Source organism: Megascapheus bottae, chromosome 33, assembly GCF_031878675.1.
Source record: "Megascapheus bottae isolate mThoBot1 chromosome 33, mThoBot2.hap1, whole genome shotgun sequence".
NCBI classification, from domain to species: Eukaryota; Metazoa; Chordata; class Mammalia; order Rodentia; family Geomyidae; genus Megascapheus; species Megascapheus bottae.
This window is the reverse complement of record NC_143541.1, coordinates 8,745,237-8,761,691: the sequence shown is the minus strand read 5'-3', so window position 1 is coordinate 8,761,691 and position 16,455 is coordinate 8,745,237. Positions and strand designations below refer to the sequence as shown.

At 62.7% G+C, this 16,455-nt stretch overlaps 1 protein-coding gene across 2 annotated transcripts; it reads left to right on the top strand.

Annotated features, from left to right (window-relative positions):
• Positions 1-1,584: 1,584 nt before the first annotated feature.
• Uroc1 (urocanate hydratase 1) lies at positions 1,585-15,603 on the top strand. 2 transcript variants are annotated; one of them, XM_090323823.1, is made up of 20 exons: positions 1,585-1,754; positions 2,818-2,948; positions 3,243-3,336; positions 3,816-3,866; positions 4,153-4,281; positions 4,466-4,527; positions 4,930-4,996; positions 5,081-5,224; positions 5,413-5,501; positions 5,823-5,885; positions 6,128-6,307; positions 6,828-6,925; positions 7,510-7,582; positions 8,360-8,481; positions 10,280-10,350; positions 10,690-10,788; positions 11,469-11,568; positions 12,998-13,079; positions 13,935-14,034; positions 14,817-15,603. In XM_090323823.1, the coding sequence occupies exons 1-20, from the start codon at positions 1,629-1,631 to the stop codon at positions 14,955-14,957; spliced, it is 2,022 nt and encodes a 673-aa protein (XP_090179949.1). In that variant the 5' UTR covers positions 1,585-1,628; the 3' UTR covers positions 14,958-15,603. The 2 variants fall into 2 exon arrangements, with proteins under 2 accessions (XP_090179949.1, XP_090179948.1); XM_090323822.1 differs by having other exon boundaries at positions 3,807-3,866.
• Positions 15,604-16,455: the final 852 nt, after the last annotated feature.

Here is a 16,455-nt window from a genome sequence, read left to right as displayed (position 1 = left end):
TTGTTAAGTCCTACAGAGAGAGCTCCGTGTCCTCAGTCTGGTCTTGTAGGATCACCCTCCAGGCTGGCCTAGTCATGAACGCGAGACCCTATTCAAAACATGCAAGCAAAAAGGGCTGTGATGGGGCTGAAGTCCTGGCAAGTGCACAAGATCCTGAGTTCAAACTCCAACAGTGCCAAGAAGAAGAAACTAGGAGACTACAAAAGTTTCCTGCCTTCTGATGGATCAAGTTATGGCTCCCCTGGCTTATGGAGGAGTTATCTGTTGGGGGGGGGGTGACCGGGAGGGGATCCTGCGTTTGAGCAAGCCTCTCCACTGAGCGGGAGCCGGCTGCCAGGGTTAGCATCTGTCCCCAGGGGGAGTGCGGGGTATTTAGACAAGGGCTGCCTCGGAGGCGGTGGGTGGGCCTGACAGTTCTCCAGGCCTCAGCCGGGCCTCCATGTGGGAAAAGCAGCCCCTTTTGACCAGGAACGTCTGGTGCTGCCCGCTAGAGTCCCTAGGCGGGAAGGAGGCAGGAAGGTTGCTCCTCATCTTCCTCCCCTGCCATCCACCCCCCGTGGGGCTGTGTGTGGGAAGCGGCTCTGTCCATGGCAGCTGGAGGCAATGCAGAAATGAGGGCGCCAGTGTGGACCCCGCATTGCTGGGCCCCCAACACTGCCCCCTGCAGAGGCCAGCCACACCTGCTCTGCGGGCCGCATTCTGCCCTCTTCCAGTTCCATTAATCTGCTAATTAACAGCAGCACATTTCACTCACATTTACATAATTGTGATGAATACCAGTGCCCCAAGTGAGGTGGGGAGGGGGCAGCCGCCCTCTGAGTCCGGGGACTGCCTTGCCCGAGCCTGTCGAGGCCCCCGGGCCCCCTCCACTGAGAGGCCTCCCAGTGCCTTCCGGCTGGGGGTAGCGAACACCCAGCACTGCACTCAGTCGGGCGGGCATGGCCCCTTCCCCTCGGCCCCCACCTGCTCCTGCCTGCAGAGGGGCATCACTCCCCTGCACCCACAGCCAGTCACCTCCCACCCTGCAGGGCCAGGTGAAGGCTGCAGGGCTGGCTGGAAGTCAGGGCTGCTGCCAGGACCTGGGGTTCACTGTGGGAGAGCCCGGCTGTCCTGCAGAGCTGTGAGGGGCGTCCCTTTGGTTCATGAGGAGGGTCCGAGGGCCACCCAGGGCCCCTCCACACCCCGTGCCGGTGCCCCACCCCCACAGGCAGGGCAGAGGAGTCCAAGGGGCACAGGAGCTTCGGAAGAGTGCGTGCCAGATTCCGTCCCATGGCCACCCACCACCCGGACACAAATTCCACTACTGCCTCCTTGAGTGACACCCCCATGAGACTGCCAGAGTAAACCCCAGCTTCAGAGCCCATCTGCTCCCCAATGTTGAGTCCCCAAGGGAAGTCCCTCAAGGCCGCCCCAGCTGGCCCATCTCCCAGGCATGGGGCCTGCCCTTCCCCCAGGGCCAGGACACCTGGCTGTCAGTCATCCAGTAACGAGGGGCGGGAGGCCCATCCTGCCCAATGAGTGTCCAGAGGCAGTGCCCTGGTGGACCCTGCCGTCCTTGCCCTGGCTCTGGCGTCCCTCCGGCCTGGCTCCCCGCAGTGCTGCCTCTGCCTCCGCGTCTGCCAGAAGATATGTGCAGCCTCCGTGCGCTGTGCTCCGGCCTTCCCCTGCAGCCCCTCCCCGAGAACCGGGGCCGCCGGCCTGGGGTGCCCCACGCCCCAGTCAGGACCCCCGGGCTCAGCCCTGAAGAGGAGCAGGTAAGGCGTCGCCTCCTGGGTCTTCCGAGCTGCTGCCCTCTGGATGCCCTTGGGGGGTGGAGTGGGCAGCCCCCGTCCTGTGCCCCTGTCCGCCGGCCTCCCGGAACTCAGAGCAGGGGCACCACGGGTGCCAGGCCCCGTCACACCTCATCTTCCCTAGCGGCCAGCCTGGGGTTTCCCCGGGGTTTAGAGCTCTGGTCCCCATCTATAGATGAGGATGTGGGGCTCACGGCCAGTGCCTGAGGCCCTGTGGCCACCCCGGCGGGGAGGCGGGTGTGAAGTGGTGCCATGGCCGCCTCTGGCTGGGTGTGAAGTGGCCGAGCGCAGCCAGGTGAATGTCCACTTGGCCCGGCCCCAGGCTCTGGGACAGGAGGAACAGTCGTGCTAGCTCGCCGTCCTAGCCAACACAAACTGCTCCAAGTCGCTCACGCCTTCCTCACCTAGTGCCTTCTGAGCCCTTGGTCCACCCACTGCCATGCCTCTCCACAGACGAGGAGGTGGCCTTGTGAGACGAGGAAGTAGCCAGCGCCACCCCTCTCGCAGGCCAGCCTCACCCTGGTCTCCGCCTTGGGCCTCGTGTCCACTGCCTCCCTCTTAACAAGGGTGGCAAAGGCCACTTGGCTGCCGCATGGCCCAGGAAAATCTGACTGCAGATGCGTCATGCCCCGCTCTGCAAAGCCCCACTGGCCTGTAAGGTCCCAGGGCCTCAGCTGGGGACGTGGGGTGCTGCTGTGACTTCCATACAGCGGTGCACTGGGCAGGAGCATGTGTGCCACGCGGTGTACCCCCTTCCTAAGAGTCCACACCCCTGAGCCCCTCCCCAGTCTAGTCCTTCCTTGGGGACAAGCAGCTCGGCCCTGGCCAGCTGTGGGCCAACGATGAGCCAGGGAGGGAGGGAGGAGCTAGCCTGCCTTCACGGAGGGCAGGCCCGGGCGGGCAAGGAAGGCTGCCTGCGGGAGGGGGCGCAGAGAACCAGGAGGCCTCTGAGCAGTCGGTGTCATGGGAGGGGCTGGGTGCTGGCCTGGAGCCCTGGACCCGCTGCCCTCTGCCGACCCCCTCACAGCTGGCGCTGAGGAACGCCCTGCGGTACTTCCCATCCAGCCTGCACAGTCTGTTGGCCCCCGAGTTCGCCCAGGAGCTGCGGCTGTACGGGCACATCTACATGTACCGCTTCTGCCCCACGATCGAGATGAGGTGAGTGCCGGGACTGCGGCCGGCCGGTGGGAGGGGCCGGCGTGTCATCCAGGCAGTGTGGGGCTGCGAGCGGCCTGCACCCCAGTCCTGACCAGAGGAGGGTGGCCCTTCAGCTTCGCTGCCGTGGCTGGGCCCTTGTGCTGGGCTGTCTGGGCAGGAAGCCCGGTCTTGTCCATCTGACCTAGGGCGGGAGGGTGTGGGCGGGGGGGCTGCCCGTGGGGTCTCGAGGGCTGGGTCTCACAGTCGTGGGCCCTGCCCAGGCAGGGATTGGTGCCAGCCCTCCTGCTCTTGCAGGGCCTACCCGATCAGTCAGTACCCCTGCCGGACCAAAGCGGCTGCAGCCATCATGCACATGATCATGAACAACCTGGACCCCGCCGTGGCACAGGTGACCGCTGGGGAAGTCACCCGACGCTTTCCCAGTAACTAGAGTTCCTCCAGAGGCTACCGAGGGAGCCCAGAGGGCCCAGCCCGCTCCCGGCTCCCCACATGGCTCGAAGCCGGGGCAGCGAGGGCACTGTGATTCCAAGTTAAGAAGCAGCTACTACGTGTTTTATTTATCCCAATGTATTCAAAACGCGTTGTTTTAACGCTTAATGTAAATATTGCTGGTGAAGCACTGTTTGTTCTTCTTTACGTGCCGTGTCTCCTCTGACACTGAGGAGACACCACGCCAAGGCCACATGGGACCCAAGGCCATCTTGGATGCTATGGATCCTTCACTGAGACCCTGACGGGCTCCTCCCCTAGCCCCATCTCCTTATCCTGGTTGGTGCAGACAAAGGATAGGATCCCTCTCCCTGTCCACTGTCCCATCGCCCTTCCCCAGCCTCGTCTCAGACACCACATCTTCTGCAGTTCCCACAGGAACTCGTGACCTATGGAGGGAATGGGCAGGTGTTCAGCAACTGGGCTCAGGTACGTGCACCTGGAACCCTGTCCCGGCCTGGGAGTGGCCCTGGGGCTCATGGCTCATGGCTGGGCCCCGGTGGCTGGGTCTCCGGCACTGGAGTTGGAGATGCTCTGGCCATCTCCATTATAAAAGTGGACAGGAAGGATGATTCTTGAAGACTCCAGGAGCCTCTGGGAGGAGGAGGAGACCTGGAGGGGCAGGGCCACTGGCCAGGCCTCTGCGGGGGGGGGGGCAGAGGCCTCCGGGGGGCCCTCGCTCTCACACAACCCTGCATCGTTGCTGACCCTCCAGTTCTGGCTTGCCATGTCCTACTTGTCCAAGATGACTGAGGAGCAGACCCTGGTCATGTACAGTGGACACCCCCTGGGCCTCTTCCCCAGCAGCCCTGGCGCTCCGAGGCTGGTCATTACCAATGGCATGGTGGGTTCCAGCACCAGCGTGCCGCCGGCCCGGGGCCGGGCTGCCCAGGGCTGGACTGCGGTGGGGGGTACTGCCTGCCCGGGGCCGGGCTGTGGGGGGGTGCCTAGGAGAGGTGACACCACTGCCTCTGAACCCACAGAGCCTCAGGCTCTGTCTTGGACCCCATCGCCTGTTCCTCTCCCAGGTCATCCCCAACTACTCCTCCAGGGCAGAGTACGAGAAGCTCTTTGCTCTGGGAGTCACCATGTAAGTTGCCGTGTGGCCCCTCGCATGGCCTCCCTTGACCGAACAGCCCACACCCTTAGACACAGCCCTGGAACACAGGCCACGGCACAGGACAGCACCAGCCATTTCTTCCTTACCGTCTGGAAGTGTTGTGTACATGTGTGCTGTGTATGTGTGCAGGAGCACAGGAACACAAAATCTGGGCGCTGAGCTTCTTCCAAGTTGTGATTATGAGCTAGCTCAGACATGTCAGTGGAGAACGCACCAATGTTTCTGGGGAAGTGGGAAGTTCATTAAGGGTCCTGCCCCCCCCCCGCCTGGCACTGCCTCCGCTGCCCCCCGGGGGGAGCCCCGCCTGGCACTGCCTCCACGGCCCCCCTGGGGGAGCCCTGCCTGGCACTGCCTCTGCCCCTCTGTGCTCAGGTACGGGCAAATGACAGCGGGAAGCTACTGCTACATCGGCCCCCAGGGGATCGTCCATGGCACAGTGGTGAGGGCCGGCCATCCCTGAAGGTGGGTGGGCCCGCGAGGGGATCGTGGGGTGGACCTGAGCACCTGGCCTCCCCGTCTGCAGCTCACAGTGCTGAACGCCGGCCGTCGGTATCTGGGTGTGGACGACCTGGCCGGCAAGGTCTTCGTCACCTCTGGCCTTGGGGGAATGAGTGGGGCCCAAGCCAAAGCTGCGGTCATTGTGGGCTGCATTGGGGTGATAGCGGAGGTGAGCTGGCAAGGGGGCCTGGTTTTATCCCTCTTCCCTCTCCCCTCCCTCCCTCCCTCCCTCTCTCCTCCCTCCCCCCTCTCCCCTCCTCCTCTCCCTCCCCTCTGTCCCTCTCCCCCCTCTTCCCCTCTCCTCCCTCTGGGGGGGGGGTAGAGTGAGTGATGGTGGCCTGTGTCTCCTGGCCCTAGGTTGACAAAGCTGCACTTGTAAAACGCCACCAGCAGGGCTGGCTGATGGAAGTGACAGACAGCCTGGACCACTGCATTGCGCGACTCAAGTACGGCCTGCCCCTGGTGTGGGAAGAGGCTGGGGGCCGGACTGCCCCGACCTGAGCGAGCCCTAGCGCTGCCCCGACCCGAGCGCTAGCGCAGGGGGCCTCGCCGTGGAAGCTGGCCATAGAAGGTGGCTCTCCAAGTTCCGTTTCTCACCACGTCACCATGATGGCTGGTGTGCAGGAAGCTGTGGCGTCACTTACTTGGGGGAGCGGGGCCTCTGTCTTGCTGTCCCCGTCGCTGGGCTGCCCGGGTGTCGGGGGGCTGCTGTGTCCGGGCTGTGAACACAGGTGACGGCCATCTGTTCGGTTCCTGTGTCTTTCCAGGGCAGCAAGGAAAAAGAAGGAGGTCCTCAGCCTCGGCTACCATGGCAACGTGGTGGATCTCTGGTGGGTGGATGGGGGCGGGGTCAGTGGCCGATGCCCCCAGCAGAGTCCCCAGTGCCGGCCTGGTGCACCTTGCCCGTGCCAGCTGTGCCAGCCTTGCCAGCCTGGCCCTGCTCAGGGGAAGCAGCCGCCTGCTGCTGGGCAGGAGGGTGGGAACCGAGCGGCCACTGCCAGCCGTCCTCAGCCCGGGCTCACGGCCCGCCCTGCCCTGCCCGCCCTGCGCTCACCGCCCACCGCCGCCCCAGGGAACGGCTGGTCCAGGAGCTGGACACGACCGGGGAGCTCTTGGTGGACCTCGGGTCGGACCAGACCTCCTGCCACAACCCGTTCAACGGCGGCTACTACCCGGTGCAGCTCAGCTTCTCCGAGGCCCAGAGCCTCATGGCCTCCAACCCGGAGGGGTTCAAGCGCCTGGTGCAGGAGAGGTGGGGTGCCCCGGGCTGCTCGGAGGGGGGGGTGGCGGCACGAGCTGCAGCCAGGGCAGACGGCACCGGCTCAGCGCCCCCGGTTCTGACGCAGTGTGGACCGGGATCGCCTCACCGCCGCTGAGCTGAGGGTCAGAGAGGGTCACATGCACAAGTGCCCGCTGCGGCTGCGGGGGACAGCGACGGAGGACGGGCATGGGAGCCCTGCCTTCAAAGTCCCCAGCACAGCTTTCCTGCCGGCTCCATGCTGAGTCCATGCAGGAGGCCCTGGCTCTCAGCCCAGTGCCCTTGTTCCCGCTGGGGCTCAGGGGGTTTGCTGGTCTCGAGTGGCGGCTTGGGCGCGCTGGGTTAAGCAGATGACAGTATCCCAGGCCTTCCCCCCCCCCCCCCCGCCCAACACCAGTAGGGAGGCACAGTAAGCGTGGCCCCTGGGCTCAGAAGTCCAGAGGCCTTGGTGGAGTGGATAGGGAGCAGCGGGAAGGCACGGGGTGAGCTGAGCCCTCCCCACCCGCTCTTGCAGCCTGAGGAGGCACGTCTCCGCCATCAACAGGCTGGCAAAGGAGAAGTTCTTCTTCTGGGACTACGGCAACGCCTTCCTTTTGGAGGCCCGGAGAGCAGGTGTGCGGAGGGAAGGGGGTGGGTGGGGCCGACTCAGCCAGCCCCTCCTCCTGCCTCACTGGGGGCAGCTCGCGGGCCCACCCAGTGGGTGCTGGAGGAGGCCTGGACGCTGGTCCCGAGGGAAGCTGGGCCCCTCTTGGCCCGGTTTTTCTGAGGCTTAAGTACATGACATGCCCTAAAGAGGGCAAGTGCCATGCCTGACTTGAACCTGCTCCTGGGCTGGACTAGGGGCAGCTTTCCTTTGCCAGCCAGTTGCTTTACAGTACTAGGTCCAAAGGCCAAGAGAGGAGTCCAGGATCCATCTCCACCCTCTTTCTCTCCAGCAGGCGCAGGCTCGGGGGCCTGGGGCTGGAGCCTCTGGACCTAGGGGCACCGAGCCCTCCCCAAGTGTGTCCACACCTGGGCCTGGTTACGGGCATGGTGGCTTCCCTAGCCTGGACACAGGGAGATGCCCTGTCCCCAGGGGTCCACTCTCCTTCTCTTCTGTAGACCTTGTGGCTCCTCCCCAGCCTCGCCCTGGGCTCCTGGCTGGTCACCCTGGGTGGACGCCTGGGTCCTCCCTCTCTGTGTGATTCTGTGTGCAGGAGCAGATGTGGAGAAGAAAGGCACCTACAAGACAGAGTTCCGCTACCCCTCCTATGTCCAGCACATCATGGGGTGAGTGGGGGGCAGTGTGGGGGCTCGTGACACCCCGTCCCTCTCAGGGCCTGGAACCTGGCATTCAGGCTGGAACAACTAAAGACTCTGATCCTGTAAGGCCTGGGGGTGGGGCCAGGCACTGAGACACAGCAGGCTAAAGGGGCCCAAAGCCAGAAGAGATGTCTGAGAGAACGGGACAGGGAATGCAGGGACGGCAGCCAAGGACCTGACCTAAACAGGGTGGGGCAGCAGGGGAGGTCGAGGCCATAGCTCCACGGGACTCCGTGTGTGCAGATGGGACCCAGAGAGAAGGAGGCATCACAGTCACAGCTGACCTGCACAGAGCCGCCCTGGTGTCGAGGCTGAGCTGGGGTGGACCAGGGTGCAGCGGGGCTCTCCCTGGGGAGGGGACACAAGGATAACCCTGAGGTGTGCACCCGGCAAGGCCCGACAAGCACAGGAGCCAGGGGGACCCCAGGTCTCTGAATCCTTTGTTCTAGGCTCTTGGGCACCAAAGCTGGGTACCTGGAAAGCCTCGTTCGCTTCATGTGAACTCACCAGCCAGGTCAACACCTGAGAATGAAGTGGCCACAGTTGACAAAATGTCTTCCTGTCCCTGCCCCAGCTGCCTGCTCCTGCAGCAGGAGGCGAGGTGGTGCAGGCTGCAGAGGGCACAGAGGGTTGAGGGGCCTCAGAAACCGCCCATTCCTGCTGAGGGCAGAGCACGCGCAGTTCCAGCCTGTTTGTTTGGAGCTGTGGCCCGGGCAGCTCCAGCTGAGAGGTTTGTCCCCACAGGGACATCTTCTCCCAGGGGTTCGGGCCTTTCCGCTGGGTGTGCACCTCAGGGGACCCCCGAGACCTGGCTGTCACTGACCAGCTGGCCACTTCTGTCCTGGAGAAGGTCATCGCAGATGGAGGTGAGCTGGCTGATGGGCTCCCCGGCCCAGCTTCCGGGTGGCTCCCAGCCGGAGTCTGTTCTGCCCGGGACCCCAGGCCCAGAGGGCCTTTGTGAATCAGCCACCGGAGGTGGGCAGGCGACCTGGAGGCAACCAGGAGGCCCTCCTTGAGTGTGCAGAGCATGAGAGCGCCTGCGAACCTGCGCAGCTCTCCAGGATGGTAGTTAGGACCCGCCACTGTGCCGGTGAGCTTCCACCCCGCCTTCACCGAGCTTCCCCCCGGGTTTCGAGGTTTCCATCTGTGGTCAGTTGGCTCCGATGTCTTTGGGCCTGGGACAAGACAGGTCTCTGAGTCTGGGGTACAGCAAATTACAGCTGTCACAAGCTAGGGAGCAAAACAGAGCACGAGGGCCAGGTCCCGATGTCCCCAGAGGCCTCTCTCTTCTCCGTCGACTCTGCCTCACAGCGCCCTCCATCTCCATGGGGGAGCCCTGGGCTGGCCACTCACTCCCAGAACCTGGTTCTTCCAAACACAGCAGCCACTCAAGGTGACTGAAGCCAACAGGGCCTTTTGGCTTAGGTGGCTGGGCAGTCGTGGCCTGCCAGGGCTAGGGGCGGCTCAGGTCTGTGTGGGGCCCGGGGTGGGGGGGTGGATACTGGCCTTGTTTAATGCCTGGCAGCAGCACTTCCAATCCAGCTGCCTTCAGGCCTGTCCTGGGCCGGCCGTGCCCGTGCAGGTCCTCTTGGGTTCCCTGCATCTCCCAAGTTCATGTCGGGTTGTGCAGTGCCCAGTGACTGAGGTTTTCCTGTGCCCTCACCTCCCTGCACCTTCTTGTGCCACGGTGTTCTTGATGGATTCCGTTGATGGCTTTTGGGTCCCATCCTGAAGACGGGCAAGCGGGCACTTCCTGGGCTGTCATCACTCAGTGGCTTCTCCGTGGCCTGGTGTGGCCTCTCCCCTGGGCCCCAGATCCAGGGATCCAGGTGGGGTGCGGGGAGCCAGGTTGAGGATGGTCCTGGAGCTCCACTGCCCTCTAAGCTTCTGGAACAGCAGGTGCGGCCGGGCATCTAGCCACCCTTCCGTGTCCAGCACTTAAACTTGCCAGTGACCGCGGCCTGAACACTGAGCACAGCTCTGTCCAGGCTGCGAGGGGCCTTGAGGTCTGAGCAATAGGAGTGGCTGAAAGGATCGTGGGAGTGTAGCTCCAGTCACAGGCAGGGGGGCCGCAGGCGGGGGGGGGGCTGTTATTTTTAAGGTGTGAGTTTAATTATGGTATAGCAATCACACGTACTCGCTATTGGCTCACTCAGCTCCTAATAAGTTACCCATCTGTTCTCACAGCTGCGGGGAGCAGCTTCCTCCCCCCTGGCTCCCTCCCTCCCCCCACCCCTCATGACTGCCCTCCCTCCCTGCCTCCTTCCCTCCCTCACCTCATGGCTACCTCCCTCCCTCTCACTCTCAGACAGATCAAGCTTATTCCCATCTCAGGGCCTTTGCACTGGCTGTGCCTCTGCCCAGCTCTGTTCCCACACAGCTCTATGTGGCCTGCCCCTCAGAATTTGGGACTTGGCTTGACTGTCACTTTCTTGGGATCCTTGGATCCTGTCACCCCACCACCCCATTTTCAGCTGCTGTCAGAGCGCCTGGCACCATGTCTGGCATGCATCGGGAGCCAAGTATCAGGCCGCCATCCACACAGCCACTCCTCCCATCCGCACAGCCGGGGCCCTGGGTGGAAAGGCAGGGTGGGCCCTGAGGCCTGGCTGTGGAGGCCCAGTGGGAACCCATGCCTGAGGCGCCCCTGCCCCTTTCCTGCAGTGAAGGAGTCAGTGAAACTGCAGTACCTGGACAACATTCGCTGGATCCGAGAGGCCGCCAAGCACCAGCTGGTGAGGGTCGGGCCTGGGCAGGCAGGGGCTGGGGCCTGGGCTGGGGCCGGAGCCTGGACAGTCGCTGAGGGTCGAGGGCTTCTCAGAAGCCAGCCCTCAGGTACGGTGCTGCCTTGGGGCCTTGGCCCCTGCTGCCGCCTGGGGCAGCCATAGGGCCGGTGGCTGAGGGAAGCCAGCCAGTCCTTATAGACCACTGTGGACACTCAGTGGCCAGGGTGGATGTGGGTTAGACATGTGGCAAGCCCCAGCCACAGACTTGACAGCTGCCACCTAACTGAACGGGCCCCCAGGCCGCCGGCAGCCCTGTGGCAGGCCCGCGTGACACTTGTCCTTTCACAGGTAGTGGGTTCCCAGGCCAGGATCCTGTACTCGGACCAGAAGGGTCGTGTGGCCATCGCTGTGGCCATCAACCAGGCCATCGCCAGTGGAACGATCACGGTGACGCATCCCCTGCCTGTGGTGGCTCCTGAGGCTGCGCTCCACCCAGGCCTGGCCCCCAGCGCCCCGCCTGAGCCTCCCCAGCCCTCCAGGACAGCCCGCCGCTGGCCTCAGTAGCCAGGTGTCCAGGGAGCTTTTGCCTTCCCCTGGGCGAGGCCCCAAGGCCTCGGGGACAGGCTGCTGGCTGCCCGAGCACATTCAGTGCCGCCGCTTTCCCTCTGTGAGGCGTCTGTCCTCGGAGGCTCTCCACTCGAGAAGAATCTCAGCAGCCATCACCAAGGCCTAGAGCGGGGAGGTGACCTGCTGGGGAGGCTCACAGCCTCCCCTGCCCTCCCCAGACTGCTGCAGCCCCACCTGCTCTCACCTCTCAGGCTCAGGCCAGCGTGTGAGGAGGGAGCACCTCACCCAGCTGGGCTCCTGTTTGCTTGGCTAGGACATGGGCACAGTAGCAGTCGTGCTGTCTGGATGAGGGGGCTGTGGAGACGGTGCGCGGGGAGCGGGGGGCCATGCGGCACCCCGAATCAGACAGGGTGAATCTGTTTATAGCCCCAGGGGACAACAGAAATGAGGTCTGATCTCAACAGCAGAGTCTGCCTGGCTCCTGAAATAACCTCCCCTCGACCCCTCTGCCTGGCAGCCCTCTCCGATGTGGCCAACTGACACCTGCCCCCCCCCCTCAGGCACCCGTGGTCCTAAGCCGAGACCACCACGACGTAAGCGGCACAGACAGCCCCTTCCGGGAGACCTCCAACATCACCGACGGCTCTGCCTTCTGTGCAGGTGAGGAGAGCCATGTCATCCGCCTGCCTCCCCTCTACCCAGGAGGCCCGGGGGTCAGGGCCAGCCCCGCAACACCAGTAGACCCCAGGTCAAAACATAGTGGCCAGAGAATTAATTGAATGATCGATTTGGATTTCATTTAGAAATCAGCTGCTTTGTTGGCTTAGTTTCTGTCGTATGACGGGGTTCTGGGATCTGAGACACTCTGGTCTTGACGCTGGGCTGGCTCTGGGCAGCCAGAGAGAGCAGGGCACCTGGACCTGGCTTGCGTGTGGCCTGGTTGTGGAGGGGCTCGTGGCCGCTCCTCAGCACCACAGCCCAGCACGAGGGGCCCCTCCCTGACCTCTGTGAGGTCATCCTGGAGGAGGGGCTCTGACAGCGCATGCCTGGAGTCCGCCTCAGGCCAGCCCGTGCTGTCCTTTTAGTGGTACTGATGGATACCCTGCTCGGTTCTGTCTCCGCAAGTGCCTTTCTCTCCAGCTCAGCCAAGAGATGGTGCCAGCTCACTGCCAGCACTGGGGTCAGGGCCCCGGCCCTGTCTCCTCAGCAGAGGAGGCTGTCCTGACGGGGAGCTGGCCCACAGTCATACAGGAAAGGCCAGTCATCACATGAGGACCAGCCCGTCCCCAAGCTGAGCTCACGCAGTGCGGCACACTGGAGGTTCATGGCTAGCAGAGGACAAATCTCCTAGGTGGAAAACACAGTCTCCTAACAGCAAAGCTCAGGTCATCTCAGGTCAGGGGCCCAGTGTGATGAGTCACACCTATAACTCAAGAGACAGAAGCAGGAGGGTCAAGATCTGAGACCACTCTGAATCCAAGGCCTAAGATCCTGTCCAAACAGCAGCTAAAGCAGATGGGCTGAAGGGTATGGCAGAAGAGCCCTTAACTGGCAAGTGTGAGGTGGCATTCCAACCTCAGCACCAAAGAGAGACAGAGTCAGAAGGTCAGAGGGTCATAGAGTCAGAGTCGGCAGCTCAGCCGAGCCCTGCTCCGTGCCGGTGTCTGGAGGCCTTACCTGGAACTTAACACATCCAGAAAGTGTGCTCAGGCATGTTCAGTGGACCTGCTGGAAGCCCTGTGGGCAGCGCAGGCTGGGAACTTGGTTCAGTCTTCCTGCCCGTGATTCTTGGGGAAGTGATGCTCTGGCTCCCCCTGTCTCCCAGAACCACAGCCCATCTCATTCTTCCCTTCTTTCTGCCTTTCTTCCTTCTTGGCTGGTGTCCTGCATGAGAGCACGCCTGGGGAGCCTGCCAGCTCCTCCTGCTTCAGCCTGGGTTCTCCACACACACATGAGTGCTGTTTCTGCACTTGCCCGTCTCTGTCCCTGCTCCTGTTCCTGGAGTCGCCTGTCCCGGCTGGTACCTGCCGGCCGCCACACTGGCCCACCCTGCCCGGGGAACTATGGGGAGTGTTTTCTGTCTCTGTAGACATGGCTGTGCAGAACTTCGCAGGAGATGCCTGTCGTGGAGCCACCTGGGTGGCGCTTCATAATGGAGGAGGCGTGGGCTGGTGAGGACTGGCGTGGGCTCAGGACGGTGGCTGGGGGCCATGCCTGGGGTGGTGGCAGCTAGCCCTCTGTCAGGAGGGCTGCAAGGACTGGGTGCAGAAGGCTCCCCGGGACACAGGGTGCTCTGGCAGCCTGGTGAGGGAGAGACAGCTGCCTCAGTGGTCCAGGCGGGACCCAGAAGCAGGTAGAGAGGGCAGGGCCAGGAGACCAGAGACAGGAGTCCAGGCGTACCAACGCAGTGAGGTTAGGAGCCAGAGGCTGAGAGCAGGACGGTGGCCTCAACGCACGGACAAGAATGGCTCCCGGTGGGGATCAAGGCCCCCCCCGACTCACAGGGAAGGGACATGGGTGAGCACAGAACATGGGACAGCAATGACATGACTAAGATTCCAGTTCCATCTGCTCAGAGAGGAAGGGAAAGGTCACACTGAAGCCAGATGGAGAGTGAATGGTACTCAGAAATGAATTTATCACAACACGGCAAAAGCCAAGAACACAGGGACTCAGCCTTCAGATGGGTTAGTCAGTAAGGTTCCACATATATGAGGACCAAGTGGAAAGGAGGGATGAGAGAGACTCGGGTCACAAAGGCCAAGGCAGGGGGAAGGACTCAGTGGCCTGCCCGAGAGACAGTGCCACGGGGCGGGGGGGAGCCACAGGGCAGGCCACAGGCCAGAGCGGAGGGTCCCACTCCGAGGGCCATCAGGCAGAGAGGCTGGGGTGGGCTGCTCTTGCCCCACACCCAGGACTCCACGTGCACAGGTCCACAGGCCCCAGACCACAGCGGCTGCCGTGATGTGGTGCCTGCGCATGTGGTAGGGGAGAGGGGTGACCTGGGAACCTGCTGCCTCTTACAGGGGTGAGGTGATCAACGGGGGCTTTGGCCTTGTGCTGGACGGGACCCCCGGGGCTGAGCAGAAAGCCCGGGGGATGCTCGGCTGGGATGTCTCCAACGGTGTAAGTCCTCAGGCTTTTCCAGCGCCTCTGCTGTCCAGACTGCAGTCCGAGGCCGCGCAGAGCCCCCATCCCCTGGGCCAGTGCTACTTTCTCTGGTCCTAGAACCCAGGGATTCCCTATGCTCTTCACCCCCTAAGGCCCCACTTTTCAGGCCTATTCCCTGTTTTGTGGTTCTGCCTCTGAGCTCCGCCCCAGCCCTCTCCAGGTGAGGGCTGCTGGGAGAGCTCGTGAGCAGGCTTGGCTGAAGTGCAGCACTGGCCGGGGTGGGGGTGGGGGGGACAGCTCATGGGGACCAGCCAGGACTCAGACGGGAGGGCCTCAGCAGGCAGGCAGTGTGACATTGGGTGTGACCTGCAGGGGGAGGGAGGGGGAGGGGACTCTGACAGCCCCCAGCCCAGGGCCACGGAGCCTCCAGCACATAGGGGTTCTGGAAGGTCCATGATGGTTCCAAGATGGAGAAGGGCAGCAGGGGTGAGGCGGTGCCACGGCCCTCACCTAGGGGGACTAGATGGAGAGGCATTCTGAAGGTTGATTGTTGAGGGAAGAGAAGGGGGGGCCAGGTTCCCAGGTGGAGCTGAGGTCATCGGCAGCGATGGGACGGGAGGCGTCGTGGTCAGTTCCAGATAAAGAACTGGTGTACCAGCTAAGGCTGAGAAAGGATGGGCACACAGAGGGAAGCCCCCCGGCCCAGCCCTGGGGCAGAGGACAGTGAGTCTGGGGGCTGGCACGCGGTATGAAGCTCACGGTGATGTCGACACAGCTTCTGGACGCCCCCTCCCCAGGTGGCCCGGCGCTGCTGGTCTGGGAGCCTGAAGGCCTACGATGTCATCTGTCAGACAATGCAGGAGAACAGTGGCTTGGAGGTGACGCTCCCACACCAAGTGGAAGATGAGCACCTGCTCCAGCAGGCCCTGCAGCCCTGAGAGGAAGCCGGATCCTCCCTGCCCCCTCTTCCCGTCCATCCCTCCCCTCCCCCTGCGCTCAGCTGTCCTCACCCCACTGGCCACACAGCCACACACTGCATGGTCCTCAGAGTGCCCTGGGCAGGCCACTGTAGCTACCCCACGCCACAGACCATGACCATACCCTGGATGGGGACACCTGACCTGCAGGCTGAGTCCTCCAAGCTGCCGTGAGGCGGATTCCAGCTTCCAGGAGGACCCCAGCGGGGCCCTCCGAAGCCTCCTGGGGCTCTGGCTGACTCCAGCAGCCTCTCTGCCATCCCACTGCAGGCTTACTTCCCCATCTCAGCTTGGCGGCCTTCATCGTGGGACTCCACAGGCCAGGCCCAGCCACAGTCACCCAGTCCTGCCCAGACTGTGCATACCCCCAGCCCCAACTGCATCGGCGACATGCCGTCAGCATAGTGCAGGTGCCTGCTCCCGATCACACACTATTTCTAGTGTCCAGACACAAGGTGCCCAGACTATGTGCCCCGATATAGATTGTCCTCCCTGGCTCTGGGCTAGCTATGGAATGTTTCGTCTTGGCTACATGCCAGCTATAGGATGTTTAATGGTGATAAGCCAGCTATAGGATGTTTGGCCGTGGCCGGTTGATATCTCTAGTGTCCAGATTCCTTGCTCCCAGCCCCTTCTCTGGTCTTCAGCTCCCTGCATCGCATAACTGCTCCCCCTGCCTGAGAGCAATTCGCTTTTCTCTACTGCGCGGGAGACCGGCCCGTCTGCTTTGGACGATAAATCTTGTTACATGACTTGTGTCCATGTGGTTTTCCGGGTCAGTTCTGATCCCTCCCCTGCTCCACTGCTGCTGCCCAGCAGTACTTCCTGCTGTCAGTGCTCCTGGACTGCCCTGGGCGGGGAAGTGGAGATGAATCAGAAAGCCGTGTGAGTGCAGAGAGGGGCGGCTATTGCTGGGGGAAAGCAAGAGAGGTGGGGCTGTCCAGGCCAGCCCCGCATGCTCCATGGAACACAAGCCCAGGGCCCCTCAGGACAGATGAGGCTGGAAGTAAGGCTGGCACTCCTGCCCTGGTGTCACTGGGTGATGGCTGGATCTGAGCCTCGTTCCACACTCTTCCTGGCTGTGGACCTTTGGAGGAATTTCTATTCCAGGGATGGAGAATATCCCGCACATATGCAGTGTAAGGCCACCAAAATAATTTGATATACAATAGGACAAACACACGTGCTTTCTGCCCACCTTCCTGTACTATTCTGCATGGCCTACAACTGCTGTTATCCACAAGTGATTCTTTAAAAATATCAGACTCTCTTTTTCCTGAGTTTATGTATTCTGGAAGGTAGAGCCTCTTCAGATGGGTGATTTGCAAGTTCTTCTCCATTCTGAGAGTAGTTGTCTTTTCACCTTCTTTTGGTGCACTTTGACTTTTTTTTTAGGGGGGGGGATCAGTTGTGGGGCTTGAACCCTGGGCCTGGGCCCCGTCCCTGAGCTCTTCAGCTA

Coding starts and splice junctions, on each gene's coding strand:
- Uroc1 (XM_090323822.1), top strand. CDS start 1,629: ATGTGCAGCCTCCGTGCGCTGTGCTCCGGCCTTCCCCTGCAGCCCCTC. Junction 3,867..4,152: donor TGTTCAGCAACTGGGCTCAG/GTACGTGCACCT, acceptor CTGACCCTCCAG/TTCTGGCTTGCCATGTCCTA. Junction 5,502..5,822: donor CACTGCATTGCGCGACTCAA/GTACGGCCTGCC, acceptor GTGTCTTTCCAG/GGCAGCAAGGAAAAAGAAGG.